Source organism: Syzygium oleosum, unplaced genomic scaffold (assembly GCF_021117445.2).
Source record: "Syzygium oleosum isolate NSW1041296 unplaced genomic scaffold, Sole_v2.1 Sole_v2.33, whole genome shotgun sequence".
Lineage (NCBI taxonomy): Eukaryota > Viridiplantae > Streptophyta > Magnoliopsida > Myrtales > Myrtaceae > Syzygium > Syzygium oleosum.
The window spans coordinates 2,158,483-2,171,415 of NW_026607517.1; the positions used below are offsets into that span (position 1 = coordinate 2,158,483).

General features: G+C 44.0%; 2 protein-coding genes across 3 annotated transcripts; both read right to left on the reverse strand.

Moving 5' to 3' along the window:
• Positions 1–24: 24 nt before the first annotated feature.
• LOC115672552 (transcription termination factor MTERF2, chloroplastic) lies at positions 25–4,140 on the reverse strand. The gene is made up of 6 exons (XM_030594363.2): positions 3,395–4,140; positions 2,600–3,008; positions 2,028–2,243; positions 1,698–1,805; positions 700–974; positions 25–470 (listed from the first exon to the last, which is right to left on the reverse strand). The coding sequence occupies exons 1-6, from the start codon at positions 4,114–4,116 to the stop codon at positions 119–121; spliced, it is 2,082 nt and encodes a 693-aa protein (XP_030450223.2). The 5' UTR covers positions 4,117–4,140; the 3' UTR covers positions 25–118.
• A 1,011-nt stretch (positions 4,141–5,151) lies between these two features.
• LOC115672551 (probable LRR receptor-like serine/threonine-protein kinase At2g16250) lies at positions 5,152–11,256 on the reverse strand. Of its 2 annotated transcripts, XM_056304828.1 has the most exons (4): positions 8,385–11,245; positions 7,729–7,857; positions 6,265–6,287; positions 5,152–5,997 (listed from the first exon to the last, which is right to left on the reverse strand). In XM_056304828.1, exons 1-4 carry the CDS (start codon positions 10,322–10,324, stop codon positions 5,393–5,395), a joined length of 2,697 nt encoding a protein of 898 aa, XP_056160803.1. In that variant the 5' UTR covers positions 10,325–11,245; the 3' UTR covers positions 5,152–5,392. The 2 variants fall into 2 exon arrangements, with proteins under 2 accessions (XP_056160803.1, XP_056160804.1); XM_056304829.1 differs by lacking the exon at positions 6,265–6,287 and having other exon boundaries at positions 5,781–5,997; positions 8,385–11,256.
• Between the last annotated feature and the right edge of the window lie 1,677 nt (positions 11,257–12,933).

A 12,933-nucleotide genomic window follows, 5' to 3' on the forward strand; every position in this document is an offset into this window, starting at 1 on the left:
CTTTCTGGAGTCTGTACAAAGCTATAACCAATCTCGCGTTTAGGATAGGACTCTGTACAAAGTAAAGCACTAATCTGCATCATGTACATCAGGACTATGATTTATAGGAACAGACATCTTAATTTTGATGTAGTAATGAACTCGAACGATGCTCATCACTGCTAGAGATGTTGACACTGTCTGAGCAATTCAACGGTTCAGATTCTTGAGAATTTGAGTATGTAATCTCAGTTCGAGTAAAACCCACTGCAGCCCCTTCTAATTGTTGATCTGCCGTGAAAGAATTCGAGAGATTCTCGCTTGAAATCCTGGACTCAAAATTGCGTCGTCTTTCGATTGCATCCTTAACCCTCTGCTCGAACTCCTCATCGGTGCTGGCTAACATGTAGCGCAGCTTCATGTTAACCCTATTTTCCACCAGAATGACGTGCCTAGGAATTATGCGACCCTCAAGAGAATAGCTGAAAAACCTGCATAAAAGTTTATAGTCAGTCAGGAGGAACAGATTCAAATTAGGTTATCCAGAATGATCTCAGGGAGAATGCGAGTACGTGGGGTTGCGCATGAAGATCTCTCGCATGGAGATTTCTCGCTTTATAGGCATTAGCAGGCATCGTCCAAATACATCTTGTGCAACAGGATAAGAAACCAAAGAATAGCCATGCAAATCGTATCAGAGCTTCAGATGATGCAGCTCACCTCGGAAACTCAATAAGATCCTTCAAAGGGCGCACCATAGTTCTTCGCAAGTAACGGTATTTCGGACGAAGGATGTCTACATTATATCTGAGAAGCATGGGGAAATCAGCAATCATCTCACCCAACTGTCGAACTCTGATGCCGAGTGAGAAGAAATACTTTAAACTGATCTCGAGCTTGTTTGCTATGCTGCATCCCAAAAGCTCGGGTCCAAGAGCTATTACTTTAGCTATATTTTTCTCAGTAACTCCAGCTCTAGTCATTAGGAAGATAACCTGCATAACAATTAAAGTTTCAGGTCAACAGATAATATTCAGAGTCTTCAGATAGTTGTTACTACAAGTCATGCCGGCAATTTTCTAAAAGTAGAGGAATCTAAATAAAAACAAAATCTGTCCAATCAATTAAAGAAGACAATATATCATCAAAAACACATTTTTAGAAGGATTTTTTTGGAAAGAATGGTTTGGATAAAATGGGAGAAATATCATGACCTCTGTGATGAGAGCCAAAATAACAGTCAATTGAACATGGAGAAGCTCAATATCATCCCACTGATTAAACATTTCCATTTCAACCTGCCCAAAAGGTGCATCGACAATAGAAATGCTCTTTTTGGGTGCAGAATCGGAATGTTTAGATCATTCCTGCAGTACTCTTGGCCTTGCTTTCTTTCAGGGTAAAATCCGAGAATTTCATATGACTTCAGTTGCACAACAACCTACAGAGTGTAACGAGGGCCTTTACAGTTGGCCATGCTATTGAAAATGCAACCACCAGATTAAAGATTATAAAGGCAACCATGCCCATCTGTTACTCATACTGCAGCACCACTTTACGAACCAGGAAAGATGTTACATCAAACAAGTAAAATTATGTACCTCGATGTATGTATAGCATAACATCTTTGGATAAACTCATTTAGAAAAGAAAAGCAGGAAAAGAAAGAAAAAGAAGTGATGGATGAGGAGACAGAATTAGGAATAAAAAGAACAAACCACTGGTCTGATTTTCTTGTACAGACTGTACGTCAGTAATGGTGGAAACTTAACCAGCATCTTGCCAATAGCATCATCTCTTATGCCTATATCCCGGAAAAACCGCACCTTCATAACAAAAGGAATTTGTTAATTTTAAAATCCCAATTATGGCTATTAAAGAGGAACGAGAACAAAGTAGAAACCAATAGTTCCCATTATCAAGCACTCGCAGACAGTTTAGAGTTTAATGCTTCACATAATAAATCAAGACAACTCATTGAAGAACTAAATTACATGGACACGATGGATTGCGGTTCACATAAAGAAGGCTAATATGCAGTGGCAAACCTTTGGTGCAATAACTTTCTCCAAATCAACACAGAATACCATTGGTTTAACGACGAGCATCCTCCTCATACCATCACGGGATATTCCAAGGTAGTACAGGTACTTTACCAGAGGCTTCCATCTGTCATCAATGCTGCAACCCATAAGTTGAGGCTTAAAGGCTAGTAATTTGCCAATCTCTTCAATGTTGAGACCAAACTCCTTCAAATAATGCACCTACACAAATAGAAATGCCCACTGAACCAATTGAAATACCGCAGGTAACATGATACAAAGTGTTTGCCACAGTGTCAGGCAACTTAATCTTATTGTTGTCCAGCTCCACCATGGAAGCCTGCTCAGGTTGCTAAATTGCTGACTCGATTATGACATCCAATATCCCATAACTGGGAGGTTTGGCATGGGAAAAGTACAGACAAGATGTCCAAGAAAGAGTTCCAAGATTTCTTAAGCTGTAAATTTAGTTTGCTTCCCTCTCCCAATTAAAAATTCATGTGTTAAATAGTTTCTCAGCCACTATATGAAGCCAATTTGCATCCTTCGATGTCAAAATAAGTGCATAGGCCGCATACCTTTTGATTCATCTCTTCCATCGTAAAGTAGCCCAGTGACTTGGGATAGTCAAAAACCATCGTGCCAAAATCATTCTCATTCATTCCCATATCCAAGTAGAAGGCTACACGAGATTTCACTTCTTCCATGCTGTAAGACAACAGCTGAGGAGACCGGCTCATGATATAGCCCATCCATTCCCTTCTGACCCCGTTGTCCTCTAAATACTGTACCATCTCATCCAGTTCATCATTCCCTCGCTCCAGTATATTATCTCCCGCCTTCATGAGAGCAACCCCGAGAAATCTTCCCTTAACATTAATGGACTTCAACCACTCAGCAAATCGTCTTATTGAATCGAGATTTCCCCTCGACATACATATTAGCTTCCCTATCTGCGGGTACGACAGAGAGTTGTGTTTCAACCACCTAAGTGATCAGCAATGTCAAACATCAGAAGCGGTAATCTCCTATTCACATATCTCCCGACAACGTTATTAAAGGAGGAGACATTCTTTCTAACAGCCAAGGAACAGAAATCACGAGGATGCAGGGAGCCATTAGATGTACTTGCATTCAAGGCAAGGAATATTAGCTACTACAAGATATAAACTTGAAAATAACTTAACGATGACATGAACTTCTCAGACAATCCTTTGACACAACACAATGCCTTCCTTACATCATGCCACAACTTCTAAAAGAATGTCTCAAGATGAAGCACGTAACGACACATGTTCAAGCACAGAAGGCACGTAAGCAACAGCTGCAATACAAGCACAGGAAAGTAAGTACCAATAGGACGACGCTCAGACCTTATAAATGGAACAAAATTCGAGTCCTCCACAACAGCCTTCGCGCGAACATTAAAGGAAGACTCCATAAACTCCGGCGACCGCTTCATCGCGGCAGCCTCAATCATAACGTAATCGACGAACGCCGGCACCCTCCCCACCAGATTGTCAGTGTAAGTGATCCCGAACTTGCCCTTCATCATCGCTCCCTTGAGAATTTCGGCAGTCACCTTCCTCCGAATCTCGACCGCGCGCACTATCATCTCCTCGTCACCGACACCGCCGCCACCGCCGGTTCCGTCGCGAAACAGCGTCCGCAGAGGCGGCCGCGAAGAGGCGCCGTCCGCGTCGCTCAGAGACGGGGCGTAGATGGAGCCGGGGAACTGAGGCGTTCGTCTGGCGGAGAGAGAAGTCTCTAGGAGCATGACCTTGTCTTGAGGCGGGATGTCGAGGTGGTCCGGGTCCGCGTCCGGGTTCGGGGAGGGCTCCGGCGTCTGGGCGGAGAGGTGGCCGAGGAGGAGGGAGGTCGACTTGGAGTTGTGAGTGCGGAGGGCGTGGCGGTCCGGCGAGCTATTCGCGGCGGCGGCGTTGTTCTCGGGGGAGTGGCGGAGACAGGAGAAGAAGCGTACGGAGGAGGCGGCGCCGGAGGGACAAGGGAGGGGGAGGAGCATGTTGCGATGATGATGAGTCGGAGGGAGTGCTGCTGTGGAGCGTAAACTGAAATAATGCAGCAGCATCATCATCTCGCGCTTTTCAGGGAGCAGATAAAAAAGTTCTGGAAGCTGCAGAAGAAGAAGAAGAGGAAGAGGAAGAAGAAGAAGTCAAAAGGTGGAAGCGCCGTCGTTTCACCGATCCGGCGTCTCGCGGCCCATTGGGCCCCGTTCAGGCCCGGCCCGCCCGTCTATGTGGGCCGGAACTTCATAAAGGAGGAGTCATTCTCTCCAGTCTAAACTTTTGCTGTTAGGGGAGCCGGTCGTTCGGATCTTGTTCGACGCGGGAGCGAGGCTCGGCCTCGGCCAGCGACCGCGGCACGATGATCCCGATAGATTCGGAGATACCGACTTCTCGATAGCTATTAAGCTAATCAGGTTCTTTGTCTTTGGCTAATCTCATCAGTGAATATACCGAGATCGTCCTGTCCTCCAACGGGGCAGTCGGCATGATGATCCCGATATCGTAGCGTAGCGATACCTTATGATTCTAATACAAAATCATACTATATATCCCCATTTTCTGATTAACAACCATCAAGACCGGAAAGCAAAACGGACAAGAGATTCGCCGCTCTCAAAATGAACAGATAACCGAGGCCACAATTCCCAAATGCACCATCAGAGAAGTAGAATCAAAGTGCTAACAAGCAAAAACCATGGGGGATCCAACAAGCTCTTTTACACTGCGTAATATTAGACTCTCACACGATTCATGCAACCGTACTCGGTCCCCTGCGCCGCGTACGCCGCCCTTTCATCGCTCTAGTCGCGCGCTAATTTCGAAGGGAATTCCTTCACTTTTGTGCAGTAAAATCATGCTATCGATTCCTCATGTTTCCTTTTCGACCAAGCCGAAACTCTGAGTTGCACCAAAACAAGATATCTCCAGCGATAAAACCGAAAACAGAAAAAATCTACGATTTACATTTCGAGAACCACCAAAGGACCATAAACAATTACCGAAACGAATTCGAAGCTCGTCATCTCGTCCCCGCCAACAAGCTATCACGACACTCATAAAAAGGCGCACCCACAAAATTCCAACCGTTACGAACCATCCACACATTCAAAAATAGCTTTGCCATAAACTACCGAAAATCGTTCAATTTCTGCAACTTCTGCTCCTCAGCTTAGGATTCTCTTAGATTCTCAAGCCGGTTGCTCGAGCAGATAAAGAATTGCTTCGCTTGGAACCCCTTTTCCCTTCCAAAAAGCGAGACCAATTTGCCGAAAGAACCGGGCACTCGAATGGGAAGCCCGCATTTTATTGTCAAAGAATAATGAAGAAAAATCAACCTCTCCCCCTCTATTCCTGATCTTGTCTCTCTACATCCTGTACATCAGATGGTTCGGGGAATATATCCTTAGAATGCCGTCTGTGCGAGGATGAACCGTTATGATTACTTCCCTGCGAACCTGTGGTCCCCGACTGCTTAAAGCTGCTTGTTCCTTCCGCCTTCGCGGCGGAGGAAGCCGGAATAACTGCCACATCCGATGAGCTGCGCCGCCAGCTACCGAACAGAGCGGCGTTCCACGACCCTCTAGAAGAGGTAGTCCTCAACCTTCCCGAGCCCATGTTTTCTTCTCTTACGATCTTCAGGGGGTTCTCTAAAGCCTTTAATACGTATCTCATGGGTGGACGCCGAGATGGCTTCGGATTGAGGCAGGATCTCGCAACGATCGCCATGGCCCACACTTCCTCCAGCAGATCCTCATCCACGATGAGCAATGGGTCTACAATCTTTGTGACCAGTTCCTTGTCGTATATGTTGATATAAGGTAACGTTTGTTCCAACCATTCCTTTGTTTCAGCATCACTGGATGCGCTGAGACCCAACTTACCAGTCACCAGCTCCAGTAGAACTTTCCCAAAGCAATACACGTCGTATGCACAATTTGCTGTAGAAGAATCTGCAATTCCCACATACAAAGAAAAGTCAGAAACATCCAGGTCGTTCCAGAGCCAAAGTACAGAAAACGGAGATTGCTTTTATGAGCTTCGTAGCCCATCTTTAGCCTGCCTAAAAGAGCACCTACGACTGTATTTAGTGAAGCATGTGGCAACTGACTATATCAAAAGAACATTATCATGAAGCCCCGATCTTGAAACTATAAAGAAAATAAAATAGATGAAAAGACGATTGATGGACATAAAATCTACAAGTAAGTGGCACTTACCAGAAGTACTTTGCTCCGACGACCTGCCAAAGGCCAAAAAAAAAAACAAATATTATACCACTAAATACAGTGAATCGAGAAGACTCTGTATACTATATATTGCCACATATGGAGTTAAAATTCTCACGTCGTCTACTGACACTGCATTAAGTATAAAAAAGAAAGGAAATTATCGCACTTTAAATTATAAAGTCGTTAAGCTTCAACTTTATGACCAGTCCCTATCCCAAAGAAGAAGCTAAACAACAATTCAGCCGGAGCTCCGTACAAAAAGGAATTTGGACATAATCGATGTTTACTGCAGTTGGATCAACAATGCAACCTCGCAATGGGCTACAGGAGCATTCTAGACAATGGCATTAACAGTATGAACTTTTATTGTGGGCAATGGCATTGACTATATGAACATTTCTTCCAAGAGATGGATACTGGATGTAAAAGGATTTGGACATTTTATGTCTCATAGTTTAGTTTTTGCTGTCAACTTTGACTCATGATACCTGCAGCTTCAAGCAGGTATTTTCATATGGGCAATCTGGATTTGCATGCCCCAAATGAACAATAAAGATCTGACCACAGAATCTACTTTAAAAACTGACAAAATCCAATTTGACCAATCCTGATATTTCATTGCTGTTAGTTGCATTGCCGAAAGTAGGCTGACGATGCTAACAATGATATTGTATTGGAGGAACCCCTAAGGTCTCAAAATTACCCATAGAATCTGCATATACTATGACGGACCTGACAGTCTGCTTCTTCTGCATTCTTAAAATGCTTCCACTATGCATTCTTTCAGTTCATCCCGTCTCCCAATGACATAAATTCTCAAAGTTTTTACGGTCAACAATGTCAACACCCAAAATAGAACTATATCCGATTCTCTAATTATATGAGGCCATCAGCACCACCCACGGCTGCAATGGCCACTAGTTAAGTGTTAGTTGAAGCGCTGCTCTCATTTAGTCAGGATAGGTAAGTAGCAGGCAGAGTTTTCTTTTAAAGAGTATATGAAGTGTATGTTTATCGCGCATGCGTTACCCTCACAACATTCTGTTGAGGAGACAAAGTTTTCCAAACCGTTAATAGCCTGATCAAAAGAACCAACTTAATCTAACAGATTCAACACTACTAAAGAAGTTAACCAGGAAAAAAAAAAACCTATCAGAATAGGCTCTGATTCCAAGTGAAGGACTCTTAAAGAGGACCATAAGACTGAGGAAAAATCCTATAAATCGCAAAAAGCAGAAGATAAACTCCAGGAAAATACTATAGAGCCACAGGAAAGAGAGCAAGAGCAGCAATACATTATTATGATAAGAAAAAACGACAGTCATCTGGACTGAACTAAGTATAGAAAAGGTCCAGAAACAATATCTCAGTAAACGATTATTTACACCCAGTTCACATATAAGCATGAATTCACAAAATTTTAACAACTGATAGCAGAATGCTTATACTTACTGTTGCAAGCGCAGTAACCTTGAGATTCTGCTATGATGTGTATCCCCTTCTTGAGCACAGACCTCACTGAGGCTTCCCAGACGCACTTCGTATTTATCATCAAGAAGTATACTACTCGCTTGAACATCCCTTCATTCACAAACAAGGACATGTCATTCCTTCCAATACATCAATGTACTTATTTCTTTATCACAGATATTCTGTATCTTGTTAAGATAAAAGTTTGGAGAGTCTGGACCAGTTCTTCACACACACATGAGCACTCGTATATGTATATAGTCGTCCTCTAGTGAATCCATGACCAGCTTCTGTAGGAACTAAATAAGATCGGGCGTGTTTAATTGCTTGTGATCCAGAATACTTGTTCACTACCATCAAACTATGCATATTAATTTCAGCAAGCATAATGAAAGACAACTTAGAATGAGATTAGCAAAATCTAATCTGAAACCGAATGCAAAAGATAACTTCCCACTCTAAAGCAAGGCACCCTTACAACATCAATATCAAATATATGGTCCCATACCATTACTGTAATTCACGAAAGAAAGAGTTCGAGGAAGTCATACTAAATTGTCACGAGGAGAAAAGAATGAATCATAGGAGGATTCGTGAAACATCAAAATAGAAGCAAAAGCAAGTGATTTCTGAAGTACCTATGCACAAGAGGGGGAATACATTCGTGATGAAGATAAGATAGACCCTCTGCAGCTCCTACCGCAACCTTTAGTCTCTTAATCCAGTCCAGAGATTGCAAACTATCGTCGTCTGAGCTGGTTTTCCTAAATAAAGAACTTGCCAAGTCTTCGTTGGGCATATATTTGTAAACCAGGAACTTCTCATTCTCACTCTCCAGGCAGTGTCCCAAAAATGGTACAAACCTTCCATGGGAAACCTTACCAAAGAAATCCAATTCAACAGGGTAAACTTCCTTTTTGATAGAATGTAGGTCAACCTTCTTAATGACAACAGGAATCCCGCCATCCAGGATGCCCCTGAAGAGATCCCCTGAGTGTCCGTGTTTAATGAGGTTCGAGTCATTAAACTCATTTGTGGCTTGGAGCAGCTGCTGATATGTATATGCATCGCCTAAGTTTGAGAAGTCAACTGATGTTCCAGAAGGCAGTGGCGTTCCACCAGCTGAAGCTGGCCCAACGCCAACCGCTCTCTGATTCGACGATCCCCTCTTACGGGTGCATATGAGCAACCAAAGAAGCACAGCCAGAAGAGACGCAAGAACAAGCCCACCCAAAACTCCACACAAAATAATTAAATTCCTCTTGCTTTTCTTTTTAGTTTCTGGAGCAGGAGAAGGCGGGGTGGCATTTGGCTGTCCAAAATTATCAAAAACCAGACCTCTCTCAGCATAGAATGAGGCGCACTCGCCCGCGGTTCTTTGATCGGATACATTTTGGAGGCAATTGTTGCCAAGAGATGAATTAGTTTTGGCAAAATCAGGAACCTTGCCCTCAAAATAATTTTTCGACAGATCAATAAAGCCAAACCCCACTAACAGCTGAGTGAGATTACCGTAGAACAAATTCTGAGAAATATTCAACACTGCAGCAGTGGCATTCGACCCTGTGTCTGGCAAAAGACCTGTGAAATTATTGCCAGAGATATCCAGCAGAACCAGTCCTGGCATTGACCACAACAATCTGGGAAGAGAACCAGTGAAGGAATTACGTCTCAAGACAACAACCTGCAACTGACTGGGATTAGAAAACAAGTCATCTGGCAAAGGCCCACCGAGTAGATTGTTACCCAGTAACATTCTCTGTAAACTTCTGAGTCCTCTCAAATCTGATGGCACTGACCCGGATATATTATTGAAACTGAGATCCAAGTCGACCAAATTTCCCAGGTGCCCAAGCTGCACAGGTAATGAACCAGACAATTCATTGCCCGAAAGATTCAAATGCTGAAGGCCCGAGAGGTTTCCGATGCCCAGAGGAATCGACCCAGATAAGGAGTTGGAAGAAATGTCAAGAGTGGAGAGATTCCGAAGAGATAGAAAGGATGAAGGAATAGATCCATCGAGTGCATTGCTCGAAAGGTCAAGGACTGAAAGGTGAGACAATTGGCCCAAACTCGATGGAATTGTACCATTCAAGCTATTATCCGCTAAATACAGGCTAGTGAGATTGGTCAGGTTACCAAGACTGGGGGGCACAATGCCAATTATCCCGCAAGACCTGAGATCGAGCACTTGCAGGGACCCGAGCCGCTGCCCGAGCCAGTCGGGTATTTGACCAGGGAGAGAGAACCCGGAGGCATTGAAGGACGTCAACAGGGTGAAATTGGTAAGCGCATCGACAGCGAATTGCGGATTCTGGCTACCAAGTCTAGTCCTCCTAAACCCGGAAATGTCGATCCCTGTGACTCTACCATTCTCGCATTTCACACCTTGCCACAAGGAGCAGGGGTCCGCCTTCCTGGGCCACTCCCTGCTTCGAATCCCTAAAGAAGATCTGAGCTGAAGCAGAGCAACACGCTCGGTGCCCGAACTCAGCGGCTGCTGCTGTATCGTCAGCTCGCTAAACAGTAACACCAGGAGCAAGAGAAACAACGCCACCTCGCTCCTATGCTTCCTCATGCTTCACAAACAACATTGATCTGACAATTCAACCATCATCACCCCATCTTTCTTTTTCCCCCCAGCTAAGGAATGCCCTCTTGCTCTGTTGCAAACTAGAACGAGACCTGTTACACGGATTGATGCCAAATGCGTTTGCCTTCTCGGAGAAACTTGCTTACCTCAATCCCGAAGCAAAAGCCAGAGCAGCCCTCTGAGCCTTCAAAGAGAGACGGCAGTAGGTGAAAAATCTGTGTCCCCGTCTCCCCTTTGCTTCTCTCCGCTTCTTTGCGGCTCTGTCTCTCCCTCTCTCCACCTACTCTCTCTCTCTCTCTCTCTCTCTCTCTAAGATTTCTCCAGTTTTTTCTTCGGTTGACAAAGGAGGGGAGAGAGAGAGAGGCAGAGACGGGCACTAGAAAAAAACAATAAAATTTTGAGAGAAAATAATTCTAGAGAGAGAAACGACTGGTCAAGACTCTCAAGCACAACCCCCCATCTCCATTTTTATTCTCTCTCTCTCTCTCTCTGTGTGACACGAATGCGCTCGTTTTGCTTCACAGCACGCAAGCAAGAACAGGGGGGGGCTCTTCCAATATTCAATCACAGACTCTCTGTCTCTCTCTCTCTCTCCCGCACATCGTCTCTCTCTCTCTCTCTCACTCTGTAAAATACCCAGAAAAAGAAGAAGCAGCAGCGATGGAAATGGCGAGCGACCCGAAAGAAAGATCGGAGTCAGGGGGTGATGGAGACCGATTTCCGGCGACGAGGAGGGGTTTGACCGCCGGTGATCCCGCATGCTCCAGCTAAGCTGCGAACTGCTACTGTCATTACCTTTATGATTCTCTCCCCTCCTCTGTCTCCCTCTCTTCCCATATGAATGTGCATAAATAAATACGCCCCTGATTTCTTTCCCTCTCTAGAAATGGCAGGGGGGAGGGAGGGATTTAAATGGGCTTTTTCCCCGTATTCACCTTCTCTTTTGTCTCGACTCTCGAGAGAGGAAAGTGAGCTCCTTTTTCTCATTTCTTTCCTTTTCTTCTTTCCCCGCTTGCTGTAAAAGAAAAATGTGCCGATGTGACAGACAGACAGAGAGAGAGAGAGAGGGAGAGAGATGGTAAAGGAAATGAATTTATGTCACTCCGCGGTTTAAAGAAAGTGCTAAAGACCGCACTGTTCTTGGGGCTGTAAAAGCCGCAGAAATCTGTTGCTGTCATTTTTGCAGCTGATGAGGATGAAAGTAATCTTTTTTTTCACTTTCTTTCTTTGCACCCAAATAAAGTTAATTACGAAAGGGCCCGTCATTCGAGTGCCGTATTTAATCAAATGTATCTATAGTTCGTGGGTACTCGATAACAAGATCATTGTTCGAGAGAGCCGCTTTGGGGGGGTTAGGTAACTCATGGATACCCGCGATGCAGAAGACGATAGGTGGACCGGACCGGACCGGGCTCGAGCCCACCCTAATTACGCCGCTTTGTGTACTGTAATTAAAACCGATATGATCAGGGTGGTCGCGATGCTTGATGTGGGGCACTGTGGATGGCATTGAACGGGGGACTTTACCAAATCTCGGTGTGGCCATTGCGAAAGACAGAGCTTGGCAATGGCAAAAATATGGCAGGGAGTTTCTACTGTTTCGGTCCGGCCCTCGGCGATCATATTGATATCGGGTCCAGCTGGTGCACATCTTCACAGGTATGGGAATAACAATGGGTTGGGGTCGTTTATGTATGGTGAGAGTATCAAAGTTGATCTGGTCTTTTTCTCAATTCAATCTGCATATCGGCCGCGTTAATTAGGCAATCGAGTTAAATCAGAATTGCGGGCGTTCAACACATCTTCATAAAAATATGTTGAAATTTCCGTTGTTGCCGTGCGTAAAAATCTCCTTTTGTCGGATCTTTCGATTTGATATGTTGGGGAATTTCTTGACCTCTCCCTCGTCCCTGTTCAGCTCGAGAAGTCTGCATCGAATTCCTCGCGATTCTTTCGGCCTTTGGAGTTAACGTTCTTCTGGACTTTAAGCAGAAGAAAGGTGAAAGAATAAGGGGTTTCGACGCGAGTTATGATGCCGTCAAATGATGAGGGGAACAAAGAATACTAAAGTATGAGGTTCCTTGTCTGCTCTGTTTTTCAGTGAAGCTACTAAGATATGAAGCATCGTTTTCCATTACAGAGAGATGCACGTTGGTGATTATTACCACCGAAAGTATACCAAGATAGACGTTTGTTAGGAATTCAAATTAAAAAAGCATTTCTTTTGCTTTTTTTTTTTTGGTTAATCTCACGGAAAACCCCAAACTGGTATACATGTGACAAATTTACCCCGAACTAATTTTTTGACCATAAAAAACTCCAAACTGGTACACTTGTGACAAATTTACCCTAAATTAATTTTTTGACCACCAAAAACCCTCAACCAGTATACTTGTGACAAATTTATCTTCCGTTAAATTGGATTAATACCATGAAAAATCATAAATTGGTAAATATGTAACAACCGGAGGGGTAAAACCCTAAACTGGTATGCTTGTTAACTGCCACATGTCATCCAACTCAGCAATTTGACAATAAAATTTTACGGGAAACTAACGGAAGGTAAATTTGTCACGGGTATACTAATTTGGATG

What these genes read in the sequence shown, in the direction of transcription:
- LOC115672552 (XM_030594363.2), bottom strand. Translation starts at nt 4,116, where the DNA reads ATGATGATGCTGCTGCATTATTTCAGTTTACGCTCCACAGCAGCACTC. An exon ending in TGGAAGAGATGAATCAAAAG is followed by an intron (nt 2,244 to 2,599) that starts GTATGCGGCCTA and finishes CTATTTGTGTAG; the next exon opens with GTGCATTATTTGAAGGAGTT. An exon ending in ACAAGAAAATCAGACCAGTG is followed by an intron (nt 975 to 1,697) that starts GTTTGTTCTTTT and finishes ATTGTTATGCAG; the next exon opens with GTTATCTTCCTAATGACTAG.
- LOC115672551 (XM_056304828.1), bottom strand. Translation starts at nt 10,324, where the DNA reads ATGAGGAAGCATAGGAGCGAGGTGGCGTTGTTTCTCTTGCTCCTGGTG. An exon ending in ATTCCCCCTCTTGTGCATAG is followed by an intron (nt 7,858 to 8,384) that starts GTACTTCAGAAA and finishes TTGTGAATGAAG; the next exon opens with GGATGTTCAAGCGAGTAGTA. An exon ending in GTCGGAGCAAAGTACTTCTG is followed by an intron (nt 5,998 to 6,264) that starts GTAAGTGCCACT and finishes TGGGAATTGCAG; the next exon opens with ATTCTTCTACAGCAAATTGT.